The sequence below is a fragment of the Cyanistes caeruleus genome, chromosome 6 (genome assembly GCF_971803275.1).
Source record: "Cyanistes caeruleus chromosome 6, bCyaCae1.hap1.1, whole genome shotgun sequence".
NCBI classification, from domain to species: Eukaryota; Metazoa; Chordata; class Aves; order Passeriformes; family Paridae; genus Cyanistes; species Cyanistes caeruleus.
The window spans coordinates 38,031,130-38,050,107 of NC_141706.1; the positions used below are offsets into that span (position 1 = coordinate 38,031,130).

Genomic DNA, 18,978 nt, shown 5'->3' on the forward strand with positions numbered 1-18,978 from the left:
GAATTAGGAACCTAGCACTTACAAATATTAAATTCTTCTCATTCACTAGAAAAACATCACCATTTTTTAATGAAAGTTGTTTTTAAAGTTAACAGTCTATTCTAGGCAACCAAGTTTAGCTGAAAATGTGTGAAGCATGAAAACCAACCAGAGTAGCAGCACTCAAAAACATTAAACAGTAAAAACCAAGACTGCTGCTACCAGGTCATATTCTTGGACTTCAGCCATCCAATCAACTCTTAATACAAAACTAGAAGCTCTTCCATAACTTCTGTAGTTATCAAGATATCTGTTGTCTTTTTCAATGTGAAATAATAATTTGAGATGATCTATGTACACAAGGCGGTCAATTCAAGCTGTAATATAAATATAAATGTTTTCTTTTAAAAAGTATTTTACAGACAGTTATATACATTTGCTCACTTCTGGGCTACATGGGAAAATTCAGGGGCTTGATACATGCAGAAAAATAATTACACAAAATATACTGAAGTAATGCATGTAAGTGAGAAAAGTAAGTAATGCATTTTTTAAATAAAACGATTTGGTTCTGTGTTTAGTAACAAGGGTATACTAAAGACAATCTGTCCCACTCCAGCCAAGATGTCAAACAGGCACCTTTGCTAATGAATTATAACTGGATTTAGTGTTTTACATGTTTTTAACAAGTAGTATATGATTTTTTCTTCATAACACAGCACAACATGTAATGCTTTTAAAAATTCTCTGTGGGTTAATTGATTAATTCTTACCTGAAAGTTAGGCTTGCCAAGTACAAAACCATAAGAATTACCATACACAGTATACCTCATACACATGCACACACACACACACTCTCCAGCCTCCCTCCCCAGCCCCGCCTTCAAATTTCCCCAATTAAGAAGTTCACTCAGTTTTGCCTGGGCTGTAATTTATTTCTCAAGCTAAGTCTTTTGTTGTTCTTTTTGAACAAAATACACAGTACTTTTGTTCTTGCCCGTTCGAATTAGAAAAAGTTGTGGTTCAAAATAATGAAAACAATTTCACTTTTGTTATTAATCTTTTGTTTTAATCATAGTACTTGATAAACAGCTGAACAGGATCCTAGTTTAACAGAAGGATAAACAAGAACACTGATGACAATTTGTTACAACTGCCTTAATGTACCTTTTGCTTAATGAACATTTGAATATGCAAGAAAGTATTTTTGGAGGACACCCCAAAAGAAAACAACTTGCTGGTTGAACAACAGAAACAACATCCTTTTTGCTATTATGTTGAAATCAAAGTAATTTATATATAAAAATAAATGTTATGTTCTAACAAGAACATTTTAGACAATTACATCTGTGCTTAACAAAAAAATATTGGTCACTCAAGACTAGAATAATTAATATTTTAAAGGTTTTTAGATTATCAGAATGCATGGATACAACTCAACACAAACTGTAGCTGAAGGGAACCAGGACTGAAAATATCAATTTGTCCATCTGGAATAAAAATGCAACTAAATTAACTATTTAAAATACTACCATGGAATGTGACAGTAGATATGGTCCATACCTACTATATCAGAGGGAAGGAAAGTTTAACATGTAATAATTCGTACCTTACACATTTAGTTAAATATAAACATTTGTTATTTATACATAAAGTTGCTTCCAAAAAACTATTAATAAGTGATTTAGTTGCACTTAAAATCAGTTTCATTTCTCATTTGCTGAGTATTAACTTTTCTTAATCTTAAATCAACTGTCACTAGTGCACTTTTAGTTAAAATTTCCCCTCAGATAAGTTTTAATCCTTTTAAAAGAGCCCCCTCACCTAAACCATGAATGTACAAAGTGGCAAAAGTTAATCCCTTTTAGTATAATCATAGTTTATATACTCATTTTATAGCCAATAATAAGAACAGGCTTTCCTTTGCAAAATCTCCTTCACAACTCGCAACAAATGCCACGCACTCAAAGGAAATAGTAGTTAGGCGTGGCTAGCACTTGTAAAATGCCAAGGTCTGACAAGTCTTGTGGCTTCCTCCACATCAAGCATCTCTTACGTGAAAGAAGATTCCCTTCAGCTTGCCAAAAAGCTTCCACAAATCCAAGTTAGATGCTTCCTGGAAACAAAGATTTTTCAGCTCTGTTTGGCACAAGACTGATTCATCCCGCAGCTTTATGCTTTCCTCCACAGCACCCACACACCTCACCACAGTGATGGCATGCTCTCAAGGGGAGGTAGCAGCACATACACGGAGCTATGAACGAGAGTGCCACCAGTGCTAACCAGCGTAAGCAGAACTTGTCATCACTAGTGTCACACGAGCAAGGATCAGAGAAATCGCCTTCAGAGTCTGACATGCAGTGATACAGCATGCTCTCTGCGCAAAGCATGCAACTAACTTGGTAGATACATCTTTTAATAGGATCGGGCGCATCTTGACATTTTCCTCTGCCATTATCTTCATGATTAAACCTTTCCTGGCAGTATATACAGCGGGAACGCTCACCATCCTCTTTCCTTCTTTTTGAGTTTTTAAATTTTGATGAGGAAGGCTGAGTTTTAAATACCACAGAACTCTTTGAGTCTTTTAGGGAATTCAACTTAGTTCCATCCCCACATGGGTATAAATAGTCAGATTTTTTACTGTCTGATTTAGAAAATGGTATATTTGAGTCTGCATCATCCCTCTCCAGGTCATTCTTCCACATGTCAGGATGCCTGTAGTCTGCATAACGACGTATCAAAATGTCACGAGGGTTTATTCTGACAATTTCATCTTCGTCCTGAAAACTAACGTGTCTGATTGACTTCAGTGGGACCTGAAATGGCAAAGTAAGAGAAGTTCACTATGGTGAAGTCCCAAATTAATGTCAACCTACAATGTAAAACTTAGATTAGAAAACTAAAAAACCAAGTCTTTTTTCTCTTGTTGCCTGAGGATAAAAAATTCAGATTATTTTCTCACTGCTACAAACATCCCCACAGTACAGAGTCTTCTGCAGGGTATTAGGTCTGTGAGCTTTAGTATTCTTTCCTGACTTTTTAGTGTCTCATAAGAGCTTTGGGTATTTTGGTGTCTACATAAAATTTGATGCTGCTCTGTGAATTATGTTTAGAGTGTTAATATCTTAAAGTGAAAATTAATTCCACAGATTAATTTTGCCTAATGTGCTGATTACATGTGATGATCTGCTGCTTTAGGACCAACGCCCTGATACATTCACTATTGTGTTATCCAGGAGAGGCTTTCCTTAATTCCTGCTGTAATTTTTCAAATTCTCTCCAATTTATAACGAGAGTATTGAATACTGGTAAGTTATTATCAAAGCTGGGTTCTAGATAAGGATTTTGCAGTATGAAGAATAAGATTCAGTATGATGATCCATCAGTAACAGCATCTTCTGAATGTGTTTCCCCTTAGCTAATATACACTGCTTAAATTGATTAGTTTAGGACACCAGCAGGTGAAGACCCAAGTACTTCTTAAATTCTCAGTTTATAATGAGCTGACCATAATTTAAGACCTTTTACTTCAAAACAGCATGTAATAAGGAATGTGTTAAACACATACAAAACCAGAAGAGACATTAATAGTTGTCCATTCCACCTTATAATTAAAGGGGATGGAGGCATGAAAAAGTTATCAAAGATGACAAAATTCAGTTAATCATCCAAACTGAAATACTTCAGGCTTTAGATATCTAAGTGTAAGATAGTGGATTGCCACTAAATGTCACTGAACTCACATTATAAATGACTTGCAAGCAAATGTGCAGATAAAGACAGGATAAAAATTTAGCACATGTGTATAAAAGTAGCTCCTGAAAACAGCAGACAGTGCAGCCAAAAAGCAAGGGTCTCAGTATGCCCCAGCATTTCTACCTTACAGGCAGGCAATTATTTTCCTACACTGTAGGGCTATTATAATCAGAGCCAGATTATGAGTGGGCTTCAAGTCAAATTCTGGCATTTTCTCTGTCAAGTGCACAGCCTGTAAACCATCTCTCAGAAAAGACAAAAAACCCTTGCAATCCCTAACCTATTTGTCTTACAGATTCTTCCAGAATCATGAATTACTTGGGAATAATCTTTGGCATCAGTACTGTTGCTTTGAGAGGGTTTACGTTATTAGTACTCAAATTAATGAGAATTAATGTGTCACCATTCCATAGTCAAGTACAACAACTGAACTGCATGTTCCTAATCTGTTGCAGTGTGTGAAACTGAAGATGATTAGGTTAAAAAATTTCTATGTCACTTTGTTTGTGTCTATGCTCCTCCTGTGCTGAAGTCTGCATGTCCTGGTTTTGGGGTAGGAGACAGAGAAGGGGAAAGGGAAGGCAGCTGGAAAAGAGGAAGGAAGAGCTTCTTAAAATATGCTGTCTTCTGATTATGTAAGAATATCTGTAGCCTGCTCTAACCACCACTTCCCAGCTCAACAGTCCTTGTGTGATGAGTACAGAACTGTAATTAGAGATGCTTTGCCCTGGGACTTTCAACTGGAGTACACTAACAAGAACAATTTTTTTTTCTTGGCTCCAAGCCACATAGTTGAACTTCCACAAGGTTTCAAGGATACAGGGAGAAGAAAGGTTATATCCTATTCAGCTAACATTGCTTCTCTTCCATACTTTCCCGGGGTCCTATGCAGACAGCCAGGATTCCCCTTTGCATATAAAATCAGACTGCTTCTCAGCCCTATTCTGTTTTCAAACAAGAGGAAGAATGTATTGTTTAGCAAAAATAAGTAACTATGGCTAATTGCCTTATTTGAACATTTTATGGTATAAATTTATTTAAGAAAATAGCTGCAAAATTAGAATTTCCTGTGTTACAGGCATAAAGGATCCTTATCCCACTGTCCACACAGAATATTATGCATGCACTTAAGACAGTAAATAAAACCCATTGTTTAAAAGAAAAAGATCCCTAAAACCTCAGTATAAGAAACCCACCCTCAACCTCCCATTGTCCAGACAGCTATGAGCCATTAAAGGTCACTACAAATACTAACAGCTGTAGAATCTGACCTCTCTTTAGCCTTTGAAGGCCTTTTATTTGTTTGAACAGAACCCACCACATACATTGAACTCGTTTATTCTTTTCAAGTCCTGAGCCCAACACCTGAAAATGCTTAACTAGCATGTTACAAATAAGACATCACTACATTCTTTATGTCACTCATATGAAGAAGTATTTTTTGAGCAGAAAATTCTGAAGAATAAGCAAACTGGAGAAACACTGGAAAGAGCTTACTCCTAGAGTATTAACTGGGACCTCTATGAATGCATCAAGTACATGAAAACTTATGAACAATTCACAACCCAAATTTACAACCCAAATTGAGATAGGTACAAATAGCAGCAAAATTTAATGAAAATCATGTACCCAGTCCTCTAAATAGTCAAAATTAAAACTCAGTACAAATGTCATCTATGTGAAGCTGAAGCAGGAAGGGAGGTAGAATGTTACAGCAAACTGAAATTCCACAGAGAATCTGATTCTGAACATGATTAGCCAACCAGAAATTAGGCAGAAAATTTTTGCTGAAGCAACTGAACCCACAAGTATCACACCTCACTTGAAGGAGTGCACCTTTAAACAAGGCACAGTCAATTCCTTGGCACTGTAACCTTTGCTGCTTCTCCTCTAAGAGATATTCCTAATTTTGCTCACCTTGCAACTTCTCAATATGAAGACACCAGCAGCTGCCTACATCATCACAAAGCACTAAGTTCAACAAACATCCGTGTATCAGAAGCTGGAATGTTGAAGGACTTGAGTGTTTTGTTTTACTAACAGTAAAAATATTACAGGTAAAATCTGAATTGTCATTAATCACTTCTTTAGTTGGAGCATGTACTTCTTGAGCTATTCAACTTATGAGTACACTCTTACTTAAGAGTGTTTAAACTTATTTACACAAATTGAAACAAACCTAGTAACTAGCTCAAGATCTGCTGTGCCACCTGGTCCCATGCATGGAGTTTAGCAGACCCAGTGCAGTGTGTACACACACAGAATGTGAGGTTTTGGTGACCTGCCTGTGTTCTAAATGTGTGTACCACAAGACCATGCAAAAAGCAGAGTGTCTGTTGCTTGCAGATGGTGCTACAATATGAGAAGAATATTTTAAAGAATATCTACTTAAATTTTCATGGAATCTCCCATAACTTCCCTTTTCAAGAACTGAATTCTAACACTGTAATTTGAAAGAAATTTCTATTTAATTTCTATCAGACACAGGCTAATCACTTTAACACAATGTAAATTATCACTTTCTCAGTAGCTGATTTTATACATGCTTTTAAAACATACAAGTATTTCAAGCTATTGCATTTTTCTTTACAATGCAAGGAAGACTAACAGGATTTAGATCAAGCCATTAAATATTAGCTGTTAATATTATCTCCCTTCCATTCTACTCTAGCCTAAAAAGTATCTACTATTCCCTTTGCAAGTAAATGGGAAGAGGGAAAAATATGTACCTTAACGGAAACAAATATATGATGTGACTTATACGAAGAGATAACTGGAGTAGATCAATGATTAAAGATCAAAAATTAGTAATTTCAAGCTTCTTAGTTCTCCAGGTAACACTGCTTGCTTCTTTTGCCTAATAAAGCAGCTTAAGAGTAGCTGATATGAGACTTAAGTACAATCCTATTTTTCTCTGCAAAAATAACTGAGGGTACTAAAAAGCTTTATTTCAAGCAGCAGCAATATTTTTTTGGTTCTTCAGGACTAGTTGAACTTGCATTCTGCTTTGACTTCTGTTAGTCAGCACATTCTTAAAAGCTTCCCATGTCTTTGGTTCTAGACATAAGACCATCAAATTAATTAAAATCCAACTCACTAAGACTACTTCTACAGTCCACAAAAACTGTCAGTTCTTTTAGCTGCAGAAAAGAAGAAAAATGTATAGTGCTAAAGGAAAAGCTGTATCAATGGCTGAATACTTGTCATACATAATTGATATATATACATAAATAGAAATGTTTTCCTTTCTGCACCAAAACAGAGTACTTTTGTTTAAACAGGCATTTAGAAAGCATAAACAATGTTTCAATAAAAATATTTAGCAGTACCCTACTGTACAATGCATCCAAGACATCAATTGTAAAGAAACTTTCCAATATTTCTAAGCAGAACAGTATTAGTATATATGCAATCAAGATTGAGCTAATGTCCAATTAACATTTTCTGAAAAATTTTAAACAGATTTTTAAGGCTGCAGATACTGAAATCTGCAATACAAAACTGACTTCAGAGAAATTAAAGATTTATTCATGTAGTCTGGTGCATGACAAAGATAGGTAAATACCTTCAAAACGCCTTCCCTATGCCATAATAATGCTAGAATATTTCAGCTGCAAAGTTCATATTGAACATTTTAAGAAGTTGAGAGCACACAGACTTAGAATGCAGTGATTTCTTGTCAGAAACTACATACTGTGCCATTAATACAGCAAGCAAAGTAAGGACTGCTTCTTTTATTGTTATTCTTACCTGGTTCGGCTGGCTAGGGAAACAGACTCTCCTGGTGTTGAAATCCTCGAATGTTGAAGGCCTTAAATTTGCACTGTTGTAAGTTTCACTGGTTACTACAGTTTCATGTTGAAAAAGGTGATCTTTCATTAGTGAACCTGATGTGTTTTCTTGAGCAGTCTAGAACACATAAGAACTCCCTTGAAATGATTCTTGCATTTATATAAAAACACCACCAAACCAAACAAGTTCATACATAAATGTGTTAATACTCTACATAATGTATTAGAGGTATCTAAAACACAAGTATTCTTAAATGCACATTTTTTAAAGCATTTCAAAGTAGGCAAGTATTTTCTTTACTTTGAGTCAGACTTGGTAAGTACAGAATTTTTCTGCAGACAGTAAACAACTTGGGCACTAGAGATACATGCCTTTGAAATACAGTTGCCAAATCAGACTTCTTTATGGAAGTAGAGATTAACCTGTCTCTGAGATGGATGTTTTCTCTAACTACCCACGAGGCTGCCAGTACTTACAAAAACACAATTGGAGAAAAAAAATTCTGAGACTAATAGGGCAAAAGCTAGTCAGATCTTTTAATAAATTAAAAGCAAAATCAGCTAGAAAGGAAGAGAAAGTATGTAACCTATACTGGCTCAATTGAAAGATGTAATTGCAGCAAGTGTGCATTAAACAGGTAATGACTGTCTTTTTGCAATTACAGTTGTATTGGGCAATTTGATACAAAAGTGGGACCATGAAGCAATATATGATGAGATAGCTGTAGAAGGAAGAGGAAGTATGTTTGGGTAGAATACTGGCTTGTAAGATGATCCAATTTCTGAAATGAATTGAAATACAAACAGGTCTCATTCTTTAATCTTGATTGGCTGGGATACTTAGGATACAGCAGAGCATTTTGATAAAAATTCAATTGGGTTGCCAAAAATGAACTGTATGTTTGCATAGAGGGATGCTGTAAAGTTAACTGGCTGTCATCATGGATAGCACTCAGAAAATTCAGGCATCATCCAGCTTACAGCAATGAGGTTGTTTCACCTTTATTATGGGGATTTGTATGTAACAAGAAAACATTTAGAGGAAAAGAATAAAAATACTACAGAAAAAAACTGAGGCAGAGGCAAACCTAAAAGTTTTGGCAAATTAAGTATTAACTTGGAATCATTAGTTTTCACTTATCAAAATACTTAAGGAATTTATTCCAGGATTACATTAGTACCTCACATAAATAAAAGCCTAATGTATCAAGTTTTAAGACATCTAGATAATATGAAGTAGCTGGTCTGTAGCTGATTTTTTAGGGGAAAGAAAATCATCACATCACTAAGAATTTATATATTGTTTCACAAACATCATGTGGGAAAACATTAAATTTAGTGATTAATTCATGATCAGCGTAATTAATACTAGAGAGCATACACCCCAAGAAAGACAAAAGCTCACTCAAGCAGGTTAAAGTTCCCCTGAAAAACTTTGAAGACAGGCAAAATGCCAAAAAGAAGTACTATTTGTAGATCCTTGAGCATGACACCAACACAAAGTAATTAATCCTGTTATTGTCAAAATTAAATTTTCTGGTCAAACACTGTTGGGAAAGAAATATAAAAGAAATACTGGAATGACTGACAACAACTAGACTTCATACATGTATACTTATTTTAAGAGCAAAACCCATCAAATATTAGTGCAATAGCAGACATCTTCATAGCAGGAGGTACTCCTGGCAGATACATTGCCCAATGACATAAAAGCTTCCAAAACAGTGGCTCAAACCACAGAAGAGCTGTATTCAAAATGAGGAAGAAATGCCTACAACCATTTTTGGTCTGAGCAATGTTTAAAATGACTACAAGCATTTAAGCTAACAGCTAGAAGCCATTTTACAGAAACCACAGTGATAAGCATCCCCTTTCCCCTTCCCCTGGCTATTATAAATCTGAGTGGTCTAGGGAGAAGGCTGCAAAAACTTCTACTCCTTCCTTCCCAGGGTAAAAACACATACTACCCACAAGCTAGTCTTCATCCCTGGGTGAGATTTGCAGCTGCCTGCATTATTTCCTGTCCCTGCAGGTGATTCACAGCTTTCTTCTTTAAAAATAAACTATCTGCACTACAGAGCAAAAAAGGACACACACACATGCTCACACAGCCAGATACAAGTACTCCCCTTGGCAGTCAAGGAGGGCTCCCTCTAATGAAGGACACAGGCACAGATCATCTCTTACTGTGCTAACTAGCAGTGCCAGATGATGTACGAAACCCAAACCTTAATCTTAAAGCAAACCTTTGTGCCCTATACACAGCAATTATCAAAGAATGCTTTTAGAAAATTCCAACACAGATACCACAATTCAAACTAATTGACTTCAAGGACAAATTTCGGGGTGGCAGCAGACAGAGAAAAACGTGACCTTTTGTAAGGCAAGAACTTGACAGACAGCATTTCTGAAAGCACAACGCTCAGCTTACCAACCTATACACTACAGGTAAGTGGACACAGACTAACTTCTGGTATTAAAATGAAAAGCAATCATTTCAGTTCTTTAGCCCATAAATATTCATTATGCCAAATTACAGAAATACCAGATGAACACGCTGAACTCTGCTTTTAAATTAAACTGTAGTTAGATAAATTCAAACCACATTTATTAGTATCCAAAAACCTTTTCCTTGGACAACACTTCTTGCTCCAAGGTGATGTTTTATTACAAGGTCATAAACACCTGAAAACCCACATTTATAATGTTTCCATTATACTGACAATCTGAAGTAGGAAGCCCTAGAAACAAAAATGGTACTGTGTTGAAAATACATTTAAGTAAGAAGCAAACATATAAAGTTTTCCACAAGAACATGTACAGAACAAATATACAGAGTATCACACACTAGCACAGATGCACACATTCTCCTTTTCTACTGTCCAAAGCAATTACACCGCCCACATTCAATATTCTTTAACCACAGCCTGCAAAGTACAGTACTGGCATAGGTTATTCAGTATCATCTGTAAAGTAACCTACGCCAGTTTTTAATGCACAACGGAAATCTGGTTTGCTCCCAGCTGCTGGTATAATAATTACTGTCCTATGGTTGCTAAGAGATACTCTGAATTTTTTTCCAAGACTACTAAAACATTTCTGTGCGCTCAAGCAAAAGGATGCTGGGTAAAGCAATAAAATGACTCCAGCTGTAGCTCTCCAGCAGAATTCAAAGCCAGATGACAGCTGTAGAGAAAATGAAAACCAGACTGAGCTTCTCTTGTTCTTCAAATTTTCTCTCCTTACTTCTCCCAGTTTGCCAGAGTTAAGTCTGGGAGAGAATTCAACATTGTTCTGCAAACATTGTTAAAAATGTTCTCCTCTAAGTAAGTTTAATGATTACACAGAAGGATGGATGAGAGACCACATTTCCGCTGCATCCCAGTTCTTGCATTTACTTCCCATGAGGCTCCAAAATCTGCTGTTTGATGCTAACAACACAAGAAACATTTAAATGCTTTTTCCTTAATTTTTCAATTCTGAATAAATGATACAGGTCTCAAAAACATCTGAATTACTTCCTTCTGCTTTGGCTATTTCTCAGACTGATGGAGCAATATATTTGGCAAAGAAACTCTATTATTTTCAGGTATGTGTTTCTGACATAGACTGAAATATTACCTAGATTACTCTGAGTATTTCATACAGTTTAAACTAAAAAATAAGACATTTGACATGCCTCTTTTTTCAAAGGCTTTTCCACCCGAAAATGTAGAGAACACTATATGTAAAGAGGCTGCTAGGAATACTGGTGAGGAAAAAAAATATTATTTATCCTCTTTTTTACATACAACTCCAACAAAAAGAGCTTAATAAACCAAAATGATTTAGCACAATGTATGAATATATTTATTTGAAACTGATAATATGAATTAGTATTACTTTTAGTTCTAAGAACTGGACCTAAGCAATTTATTAACTGCACTAAATATTTCTAATCTTTAGTGCTTTACCATGTAGTATTGTCTTATCCATAAAACGATAGAGTATGTCAAGGGTAAATTATTTCACATTTTCTTAAAAGTCATAATGTTATTTTAGTAAAATAGAACTTCTGCAAACATTCTATTAGAGACAAAATAAATTGAGTAGTCATTAAAGGCCCTTATGAAGAGGTCACTAAATAGTGTATTTACAGAATGGCACATGAAGAATTAATGTCTTCCCTGCCTGCACCAAGACACCTGAAGATGCATGGAAGCTGCAGGCATTTTCCCATTCCTATTAACAAGAAGTCCAATGTACTAACTTCTGAGAGAACAAGACAAACTTTTTATTTTCTGCTTATAATTTATCAGTCTATAGTTTTCTTCTGCCAGCAGTAAGAAACTCAAAAGCATAAGTGATCCAAATCTAATTACCTCAAAACAGTTAAAAAGTGATGGTAGCCTATAACACCAGTATGGCTGAATCAACAAAAACTGAAAGAAATTAAAGCTCAGCTACTCTGTTTTTCAGTTCACAAAAGCAAGACTTATGCATTACAGGCTCCAAAACCTCCACAAAAATAATTTTAGAAGTATGAGCTCTAGATTTAGATTTACTTTTAAGGAAAAAAAAAATTATTTTTTTTTTTCAGTTAAGCTAGGTAAGTTTGAGAGCAAGAAGTTTATATTTGGAAGAGGAAAAGAACCTGAGCAAATCTGTTAACAAACAAGGAAACTGCCTTACACAAGCTGATTATTTACTCCATTAAAAATGCAAGGTTTTATACCAAAAATATCTAAACTTCCTAACAAAACAAATTCCCAATGTGTATTTCCATGTAGGTACATATACTTTTCCAGGTTCCATTTACCAACATTTTAGGAAGTCAGATAGCTCTGCCTTAACTCATTTGTGTACTTCTGCTTGAAATTAATCTGGTAAGACTAGGGCTTATTTGATGATATGAACAATTTGCATCTAATAAGTTAATTAAACAACTAAAAATAATTGCAATAATTTAAGCAACCATGAAAACCCTTAAGGGATCATATTATTTTAATGCTAGGATTTTAACATTATTTCTAAACAACAGAGAGGCTAAAGAAACTATAATGAAACTATGTCTTCTTAAAATGATAAATTTGATCTTCAGCAAAAAGAATAGTTTCTCTGGGAGATTTTATTTACAAAATGTAAATTAAAAACCAAAAAATTTAGTGAACCAAGGTATAACATAGCAAACCAATTGCTAGCCTAGAAGGCAAAAGACAAGAGTTCAGTTTTTGGATTTACATTTAAGATATGCACATACAATTTTTGGATAATCACTGTTTCTGCTAACTGCTTCTATAAAATGTGATACTTATTACAAGGAAGCAATGAGATTTCACACTGAGATGATAATTTTTGATCTTCTTTGGATCATTTTTTTTGCTCTCTATAGCACAAAATTTAACCAGCCAGTAAAAAAAGTTATGAAGCATGTTTAGCTTTCTTCATCATCTAGTCATCTTCATTAAAAAACCAAACAACAAAAACAAGCCATTGTTAATCAAATTTATGTACAAACTAAATACTATATTTACACTTCAAATGTATACTAAATAAAGGATCTCTGCTGTGTAAAATGACTAGAAGAGTATAGGAAAAACTACTCTTTAATATTCTATCCACACTCCAAAATGCCCTTGCATAAACATACTCCAAAACATACTCAAAAAAACTGATAGAGACTTTGGAAAACAGCTTATAAAATAAACAAGGAAACAAAAAATCACTAAGCCTTTTAAATTACACAGAGGTGGCAAGAAGTAGGGGACAAGTCAACAGGACTCTTCAAATACTCAACACATTATCTTTTAAGAACAATGGCATCAAGTTCAAAAGACCCTGGGGTATCCATTTTCACTTATCATAGTATCAATCTTGGAAGTGGAAGGAATAATTTAAGAGAATGTGGACTATTTGGCATTTCAAAGGTATTTTTGGAGGCTAGACCTGATGCCTATAACTAAAATGGTGTAGCTTTTCTACACTCATGTTCATAATCCTGCAATTACAGCTTCACTATTGATTCATAAACCTGGTTTAGATGAAGCATAGCTAAACCAGGGTGGATTTAGTTTTCTCTGCATTTCTGGGTTTTTTTCTCTCTTCTGGTATTGTTACTGATGGGCAATGCTACCATCATTTATTTTACTTTATTGTGCAGAGATATGGTGAGAGATATTGGCTAGCTTTTTTGCTTTTAGAAAACAGGATATCTACCCACAGTTAAATAATGTCTATTGTGATGAAGTCATTAAGTATGTTTTCCTGTCTAGAATGTAAAAGATAGTTCTGCCAGCAGTTTGTACCACACAAGATTATTTGTACCTGTAATATATATATATAGTGTGTGTTTTTATATATAAAATTTGGTTTACAGACATTTTAAAAAATGCATACATTTATTTTTTAAAATAGAACATAACATAAACCTGTATTTACAAATATAAATAGGTGGTATATTGATATTCAAATATATAGAGCAGATGTAGCAAATACACTTTTCTCCACTTTCCCAATAACAAATTTGTAACTATAATGAATCTCAGGTATTTTCCTCAATTTTGGCATCCCTATATGGAAACGTAATAACTAGGCAGCAAAATCAAGAAGTAATTGGTTCTAATCTCATTAGTCCTGTAGAAACTGTTCAATTATTAATCCTTGCAACAAAGCATATTTAAGCAAGTCCTTTAAAAGCTGATTAAGGACTGCATTAACTTTGGCACACATTTCCTTCACCCTGACAAAATCTCATTTCTTTTTAAAATCTGAAATATCAAATATTTTAGCAATTTTACTTTCAAGTGCCTTAAAAAAAAGCACTGCACATAAAGAACAACAGGTGGTTACATAGCCAACACTTAAACAAAGAAATACATTTCTTCTACCATAAAATGAAAAGATATCAGGAGACTTCTGAATTGCCACTGCATTGCAGTATCCTTTCTAAATACCTGACTCTCAGCTGAATGTCTCTTTGAATGTCTTCAAAGTCAGCTGCTAGTTTTCTTGAATTTGTGTTCTAGAGGTTCTACTTACACTGATACAGGATTTATTACTGCATAAGTGACAACACTTTTTCCCAGAAGAAATCAGTTAGCAACAGTATCAGTTTTCTGAATAGTCACTAAGACCTCTGAGCCAACTTGTTTCTTTAGCATCTTCATAATAATTTAAATTTCTGCACTCTGAAAACTGAATATATGTGTGAATGAAGACACAGCTTTCCCTAAAATTATAAATAAGAAGGAAAAAATTACAAGCATACATAAACACAAATAGAATTTATTCAGATATATTATAGTTATTTATCTCGTGTGTGTATATATATTTGTCTCCATAATATTTTTTTATACTGGCTTTTTAATTACATAGATTCTTGGATATTATCAAGCAGTGCTATGCATCAGTTTTACAGTATTTATGGTATATGATATGGTATACATGTAAAACACTGGAACTCTGAAGCATGGTTGGACATAAATTTTTATCTCTTAAGCGATTATGACCTACAGAAATAGAACAGTGCAAAAAAAGATCAATAAAACCTTAAATCTCAACAAGCGATTACTTTATCTTCAGTGTGTTTTTAAAAACTGTCTAAACTCCTGTCTTTGTCTGGTATAGATTCTCAACCATTGTCTCAGCATCTTCTCAACTCTAACCATTTGATGTCAGAGTGGAATTTAAGAAAACAAACAGGACATACAAGTAAAAAGATTTTTCATCCCTCTATTTTCTGTTTCCCAGAAGAATATTTCATATTTCAGTAAGATCAAAGAGGACATAAAACTTGAACAGATACTTTGAACCCAAAAATTAAAATCAGGATACTTAATGATCCTATGGATTAAATAATAACTACTTTGTTTAGGAGTATTCTAGATAATTGTTCTGGAACTTATTTAATTCAACTGAATTTTAGTATTGTTCTTATTTCGCTTATTCTCACTAATGACAGCAAAACCTGTTCAGTACATTTATAAAAGAAAAAATTCACAATTAATTTAAAAATTTACTTACTTGAAAGCAGTCTTCTGCCACTTCAACATCATTTTGGGAGGGTGGATAACCTTCATATAAAGAAAAAAAGTAGACAAGGTTATTTTCTTCATATTTACCACTTACTGCTTCCAGTAACCCATACCATCTCTCAATATCCAGTGATGATGATATAAATATTCTTGTTTACCTTTTTAACCCATAGATCACTGCATTTCAAGTTGATTTAGTAAGCATCATTCATTTTTACACTCTGCATTTTCTGTACTGAGTATTCCTAGCCACACTCCTCTCTGTTGCTCCCACCTTCCTTATAAATGCATTTTCAAAGCGTCATCAGTATTCAGAAGCAAGGGAGTACATTCCTTTTAATGTAGAATTTTGAAAATTAAAGGCATACACATTTAGTTGGCATGAATGCACACTGTGCTGTATTTTGCTATAAATCAGCAGAAATTGAAACTGTGAGACCCTAAAAGAAAAGAATTACTCTCATGTTCTCTAATTATTTGTCTTGAAAGGATATTGATTATACCAATAAAATTCCAAAGCAGTCATTAGAGTATGTCAAAAAGCATTTTCCTTCAGGAACATGCTCCTCCCTTCATTAGTAGGATAACACACACAAAATCCCTAAAGTTATTTTTTACAAATTGGAAAGAGATATTCATTTAATTCAATAGACACCTATTCTCTTCCCTCCCTGTCTCAATCCAGCAAAACATATATATATACACATACATGTATATATATGTGTGTGTGTATATACGTACATATATGTGTGCATATATATGTGTGTGCGTACATATATACACACATTAATATATTTTCAGCTCAGAATCTAGGCTTGATGATATCCTTCAGTTTGCCCACTGGTTTCCACTAATTGAGTAAAGCTCTGGAACCAGTTGGCCATATTGCTATCCAAGTAAATTCTTCTGTTCCTAAAAAAACCCCGCCCTCAGAACTACATTGTCATCTGTTAGTGAAAAATAAAACTATCAACTAAAAGTATGTGCAGATAATGAGAGAACTCAACAGGTCACAAATCATTCAACTTCCCAGCTTATCCTACAACACAGGAGTTGCAAAATGCTTCTAAGATCCAAGTGAGAGAATATAACACTCCAGCTTCCTCCATTTCTTCATGTCTAAAAGAAAGAGGGAGTGCTTTATTATGTAGGGAGGGATGTTTCAGGAAATTACATTATTAAGTTTTGTGAAACAATTTAAGACACTTGGATGAATGGCACTTTAGAAATGCCAAAAGTACTATTTCAAAAACTATTGAAATTCCAATATATTATGGTTTAATCCGCATCCTTAAATGTCAATGTAAATGTTACACAAAGTGCTTTGACATCTTTTTTAGTTAACACTCAGTATTCCTTCATCCCACCACGTTTTTCACCTGAAATATGTACCTTGGGAAATATCCTCCACTGCTCTCCGAATACCTCTATCAAATGCTCTTGCATCAGCAGGACTCTGAAATGTGAGGCCAAACTTTTTGTCATCAATCTTCCAGTGGTAAAAAGTAGGAGTAACTTTGTTGTAAACGAGGTCTTTCTTTAATGTGCATTCCAAGACCACCTTTCAGAAAGAAAACAGAAGGAAAATATAACAATGACCAATCTATAAAATTTGAGAACAAAAGGTAGTCTTTGTGAACTACCTAAAAACATACATCATAGAGGTCTTTTTTAAAAATTCTTCCTGCTATGAGGATGTAATTTTAACTTCATTTCCATTACAGCCAAATTATTCACTATCAATTGCTGATAAGTAGTATTGGTTGAAGACACTATTTGTTTACTGAGTTAATCTTCCTATTCAAAAATGTCATATCCACAGAAGTATCTCATACCTGCAAAAACCAGTACAGACTTGGTAGATGTTCAGCAAATGAAACAGGTCACATGTCCCCAAAAAGCATTTTGTGTGCTGATACCAAATTTTAGTGTAGCACTGGGATCTACAAAATATTTTAGTGCTAGACTAACTCCATGCTGCTTTCAGGCAGATTTTCAGATTTCTCCCAGAAAGTCTACTAGACAAGTAAAAGTAATACAAGAGAATTGTTTTTAAAAAAATAAATTAATAAAACCTAAAATCTTTATGAATGTACTACTGCCTGCACCTAAACAAAAATACATTTGTGGCTCATGTTCAACTATTAAAAAAACAGTAACTGTGTATGATTATCAGAATTATTTGGCTACAAAATCATTACAGGTATACAAGCACATTCAGTTATAAAGCAAAGTCACGGTCTTCACACAGAATCATAAATGGGTTAAGGTTGAAAGAAACCTCAAAGCCCATCCCATTGCCATGGGCAGGGACACCTTCCACTAGACCAGGTTGCTCACAGTTCCATCCAAAATGGCCTGGAACACTTCCAGGAATGGAGCATTCACCACTTTTGTGGGCCAGTGCCTTACAACCCTCAAAATAAAGATTTTTTTTCTTAGTATCTAATCTAAATCCACCCTCCTTAAATTTGAAGCCATTCTGCCTTGTCCTGTCAATATATCTCTGTTAAATAATCCCTCTCCAGATTTTTTTGCAGGCTCCCTTCAGATACTGAAAAGTCTTATTATTGCCCCTTTGAATAGTCTGATTTTAAAAATATATTTGCACTTTTACTTTACTGGCAAAAATCATTTTAAGCAACATTGTTGCACTGAGTGTTTATTGATTAAAAAAAGTCGAATGTGAACAAGAAAGTATGGAGGGAGACGCATTGATCTGCTCCCATAGCAGTATAATAAAGCCGCCAGCAAGACAACACGTCTCTGTGTATTGGTATTTGATGATGAAGGAATCTCACTATCATTTCAATAATATGCTATCATTTCACTGATGCACTTTTAGAATTTTAATTTTTTGTTTTGTTACATATGTGGCTTTTTAAAAGAGCAAATACAAAATTCCTCATAGGATATGGTAAAATTAGTTTAAGTATACACAACTGAGAAAACCCCTCAAAAAAAAAATAATCTATATGTGTACTTAGGTTATTGTTACATATACTTTGTGTTCCTCTTCTCCTTTCATTGTCTAACTATTACATAGGCAAATAGGTTTTTTCTCTCTTGCTCTTCATTATTTATTCCCCCTACAACCCACCAGTAATCATCTCCTCTCAAATGTTACTGCCTTTTACCTCTGTCTCTAGAAGGATAATATTCTTTCTGCACATATAAACTCCTTCAGCATTAAAATAATTTTCTGTTTCTCCACTCAGATCTCCCTTAATAGTCAAAAATGTATAGGTAAAACTGCCTAAAAGAAAACGTAACAAGGAATCTGTTTCTGTAGGTCTCTAGGAAAAGCTGTTGGAGGCAGAAAAAAAAGGATTATTCTGCAGTTCTAAGGTGCATCAAATAATTGTTCCTCTGGATGATTTTAAACTTGCTTCCTCTTTCAAAGACCAGTTAAAAATGAAGGCTTCTCACACCACTGT

At 34.4% G+C, this 18,978-nt stretch overlaps 1 protein-coding gene across 2 annotated transcripts in view; it reads right to left on the reverse strand.

Moving 5' to 3' along the window:
• Nucleotides 1-893: 893 nt before the first annotated feature.
• The window catches only part of SPRED1 (sprouty related EVH1 domain containing 1), a 58,588-nt gene continuing 40,503 nt past the window's right edge, over nucleotides 894-18,978 (reverse strand). For both annotated transcript variants that reach the window (XM_086892113.1, XM_023928351.2), the window contains exons 3-6: nucleotides 16,934-17,102; nucleotides 15,531-15,580; nucleotides 7,489-7,647; nucleotides 894-2,798 (exon numbers count right to left, since the gene is read on the reverse strand). In XM_086892113.1, the coding sequence (XP_086748239.1) occupies nucleotides 2,139-2,798; nucleotides 7,489-7,647; nucleotides 15,531-15,580; nucleotides 16,934-17,102 (1,038 nt within the window). In that variant the 3' untranslated portion in view covers nucleotides 894-2,138. The remainder of the gene's footprint in view (nucleotides 2,799-7,488; nucleotides 7,648-15,530; nucleotides 15,581-16,933; nucleotides 17,103-18,978) is intronic.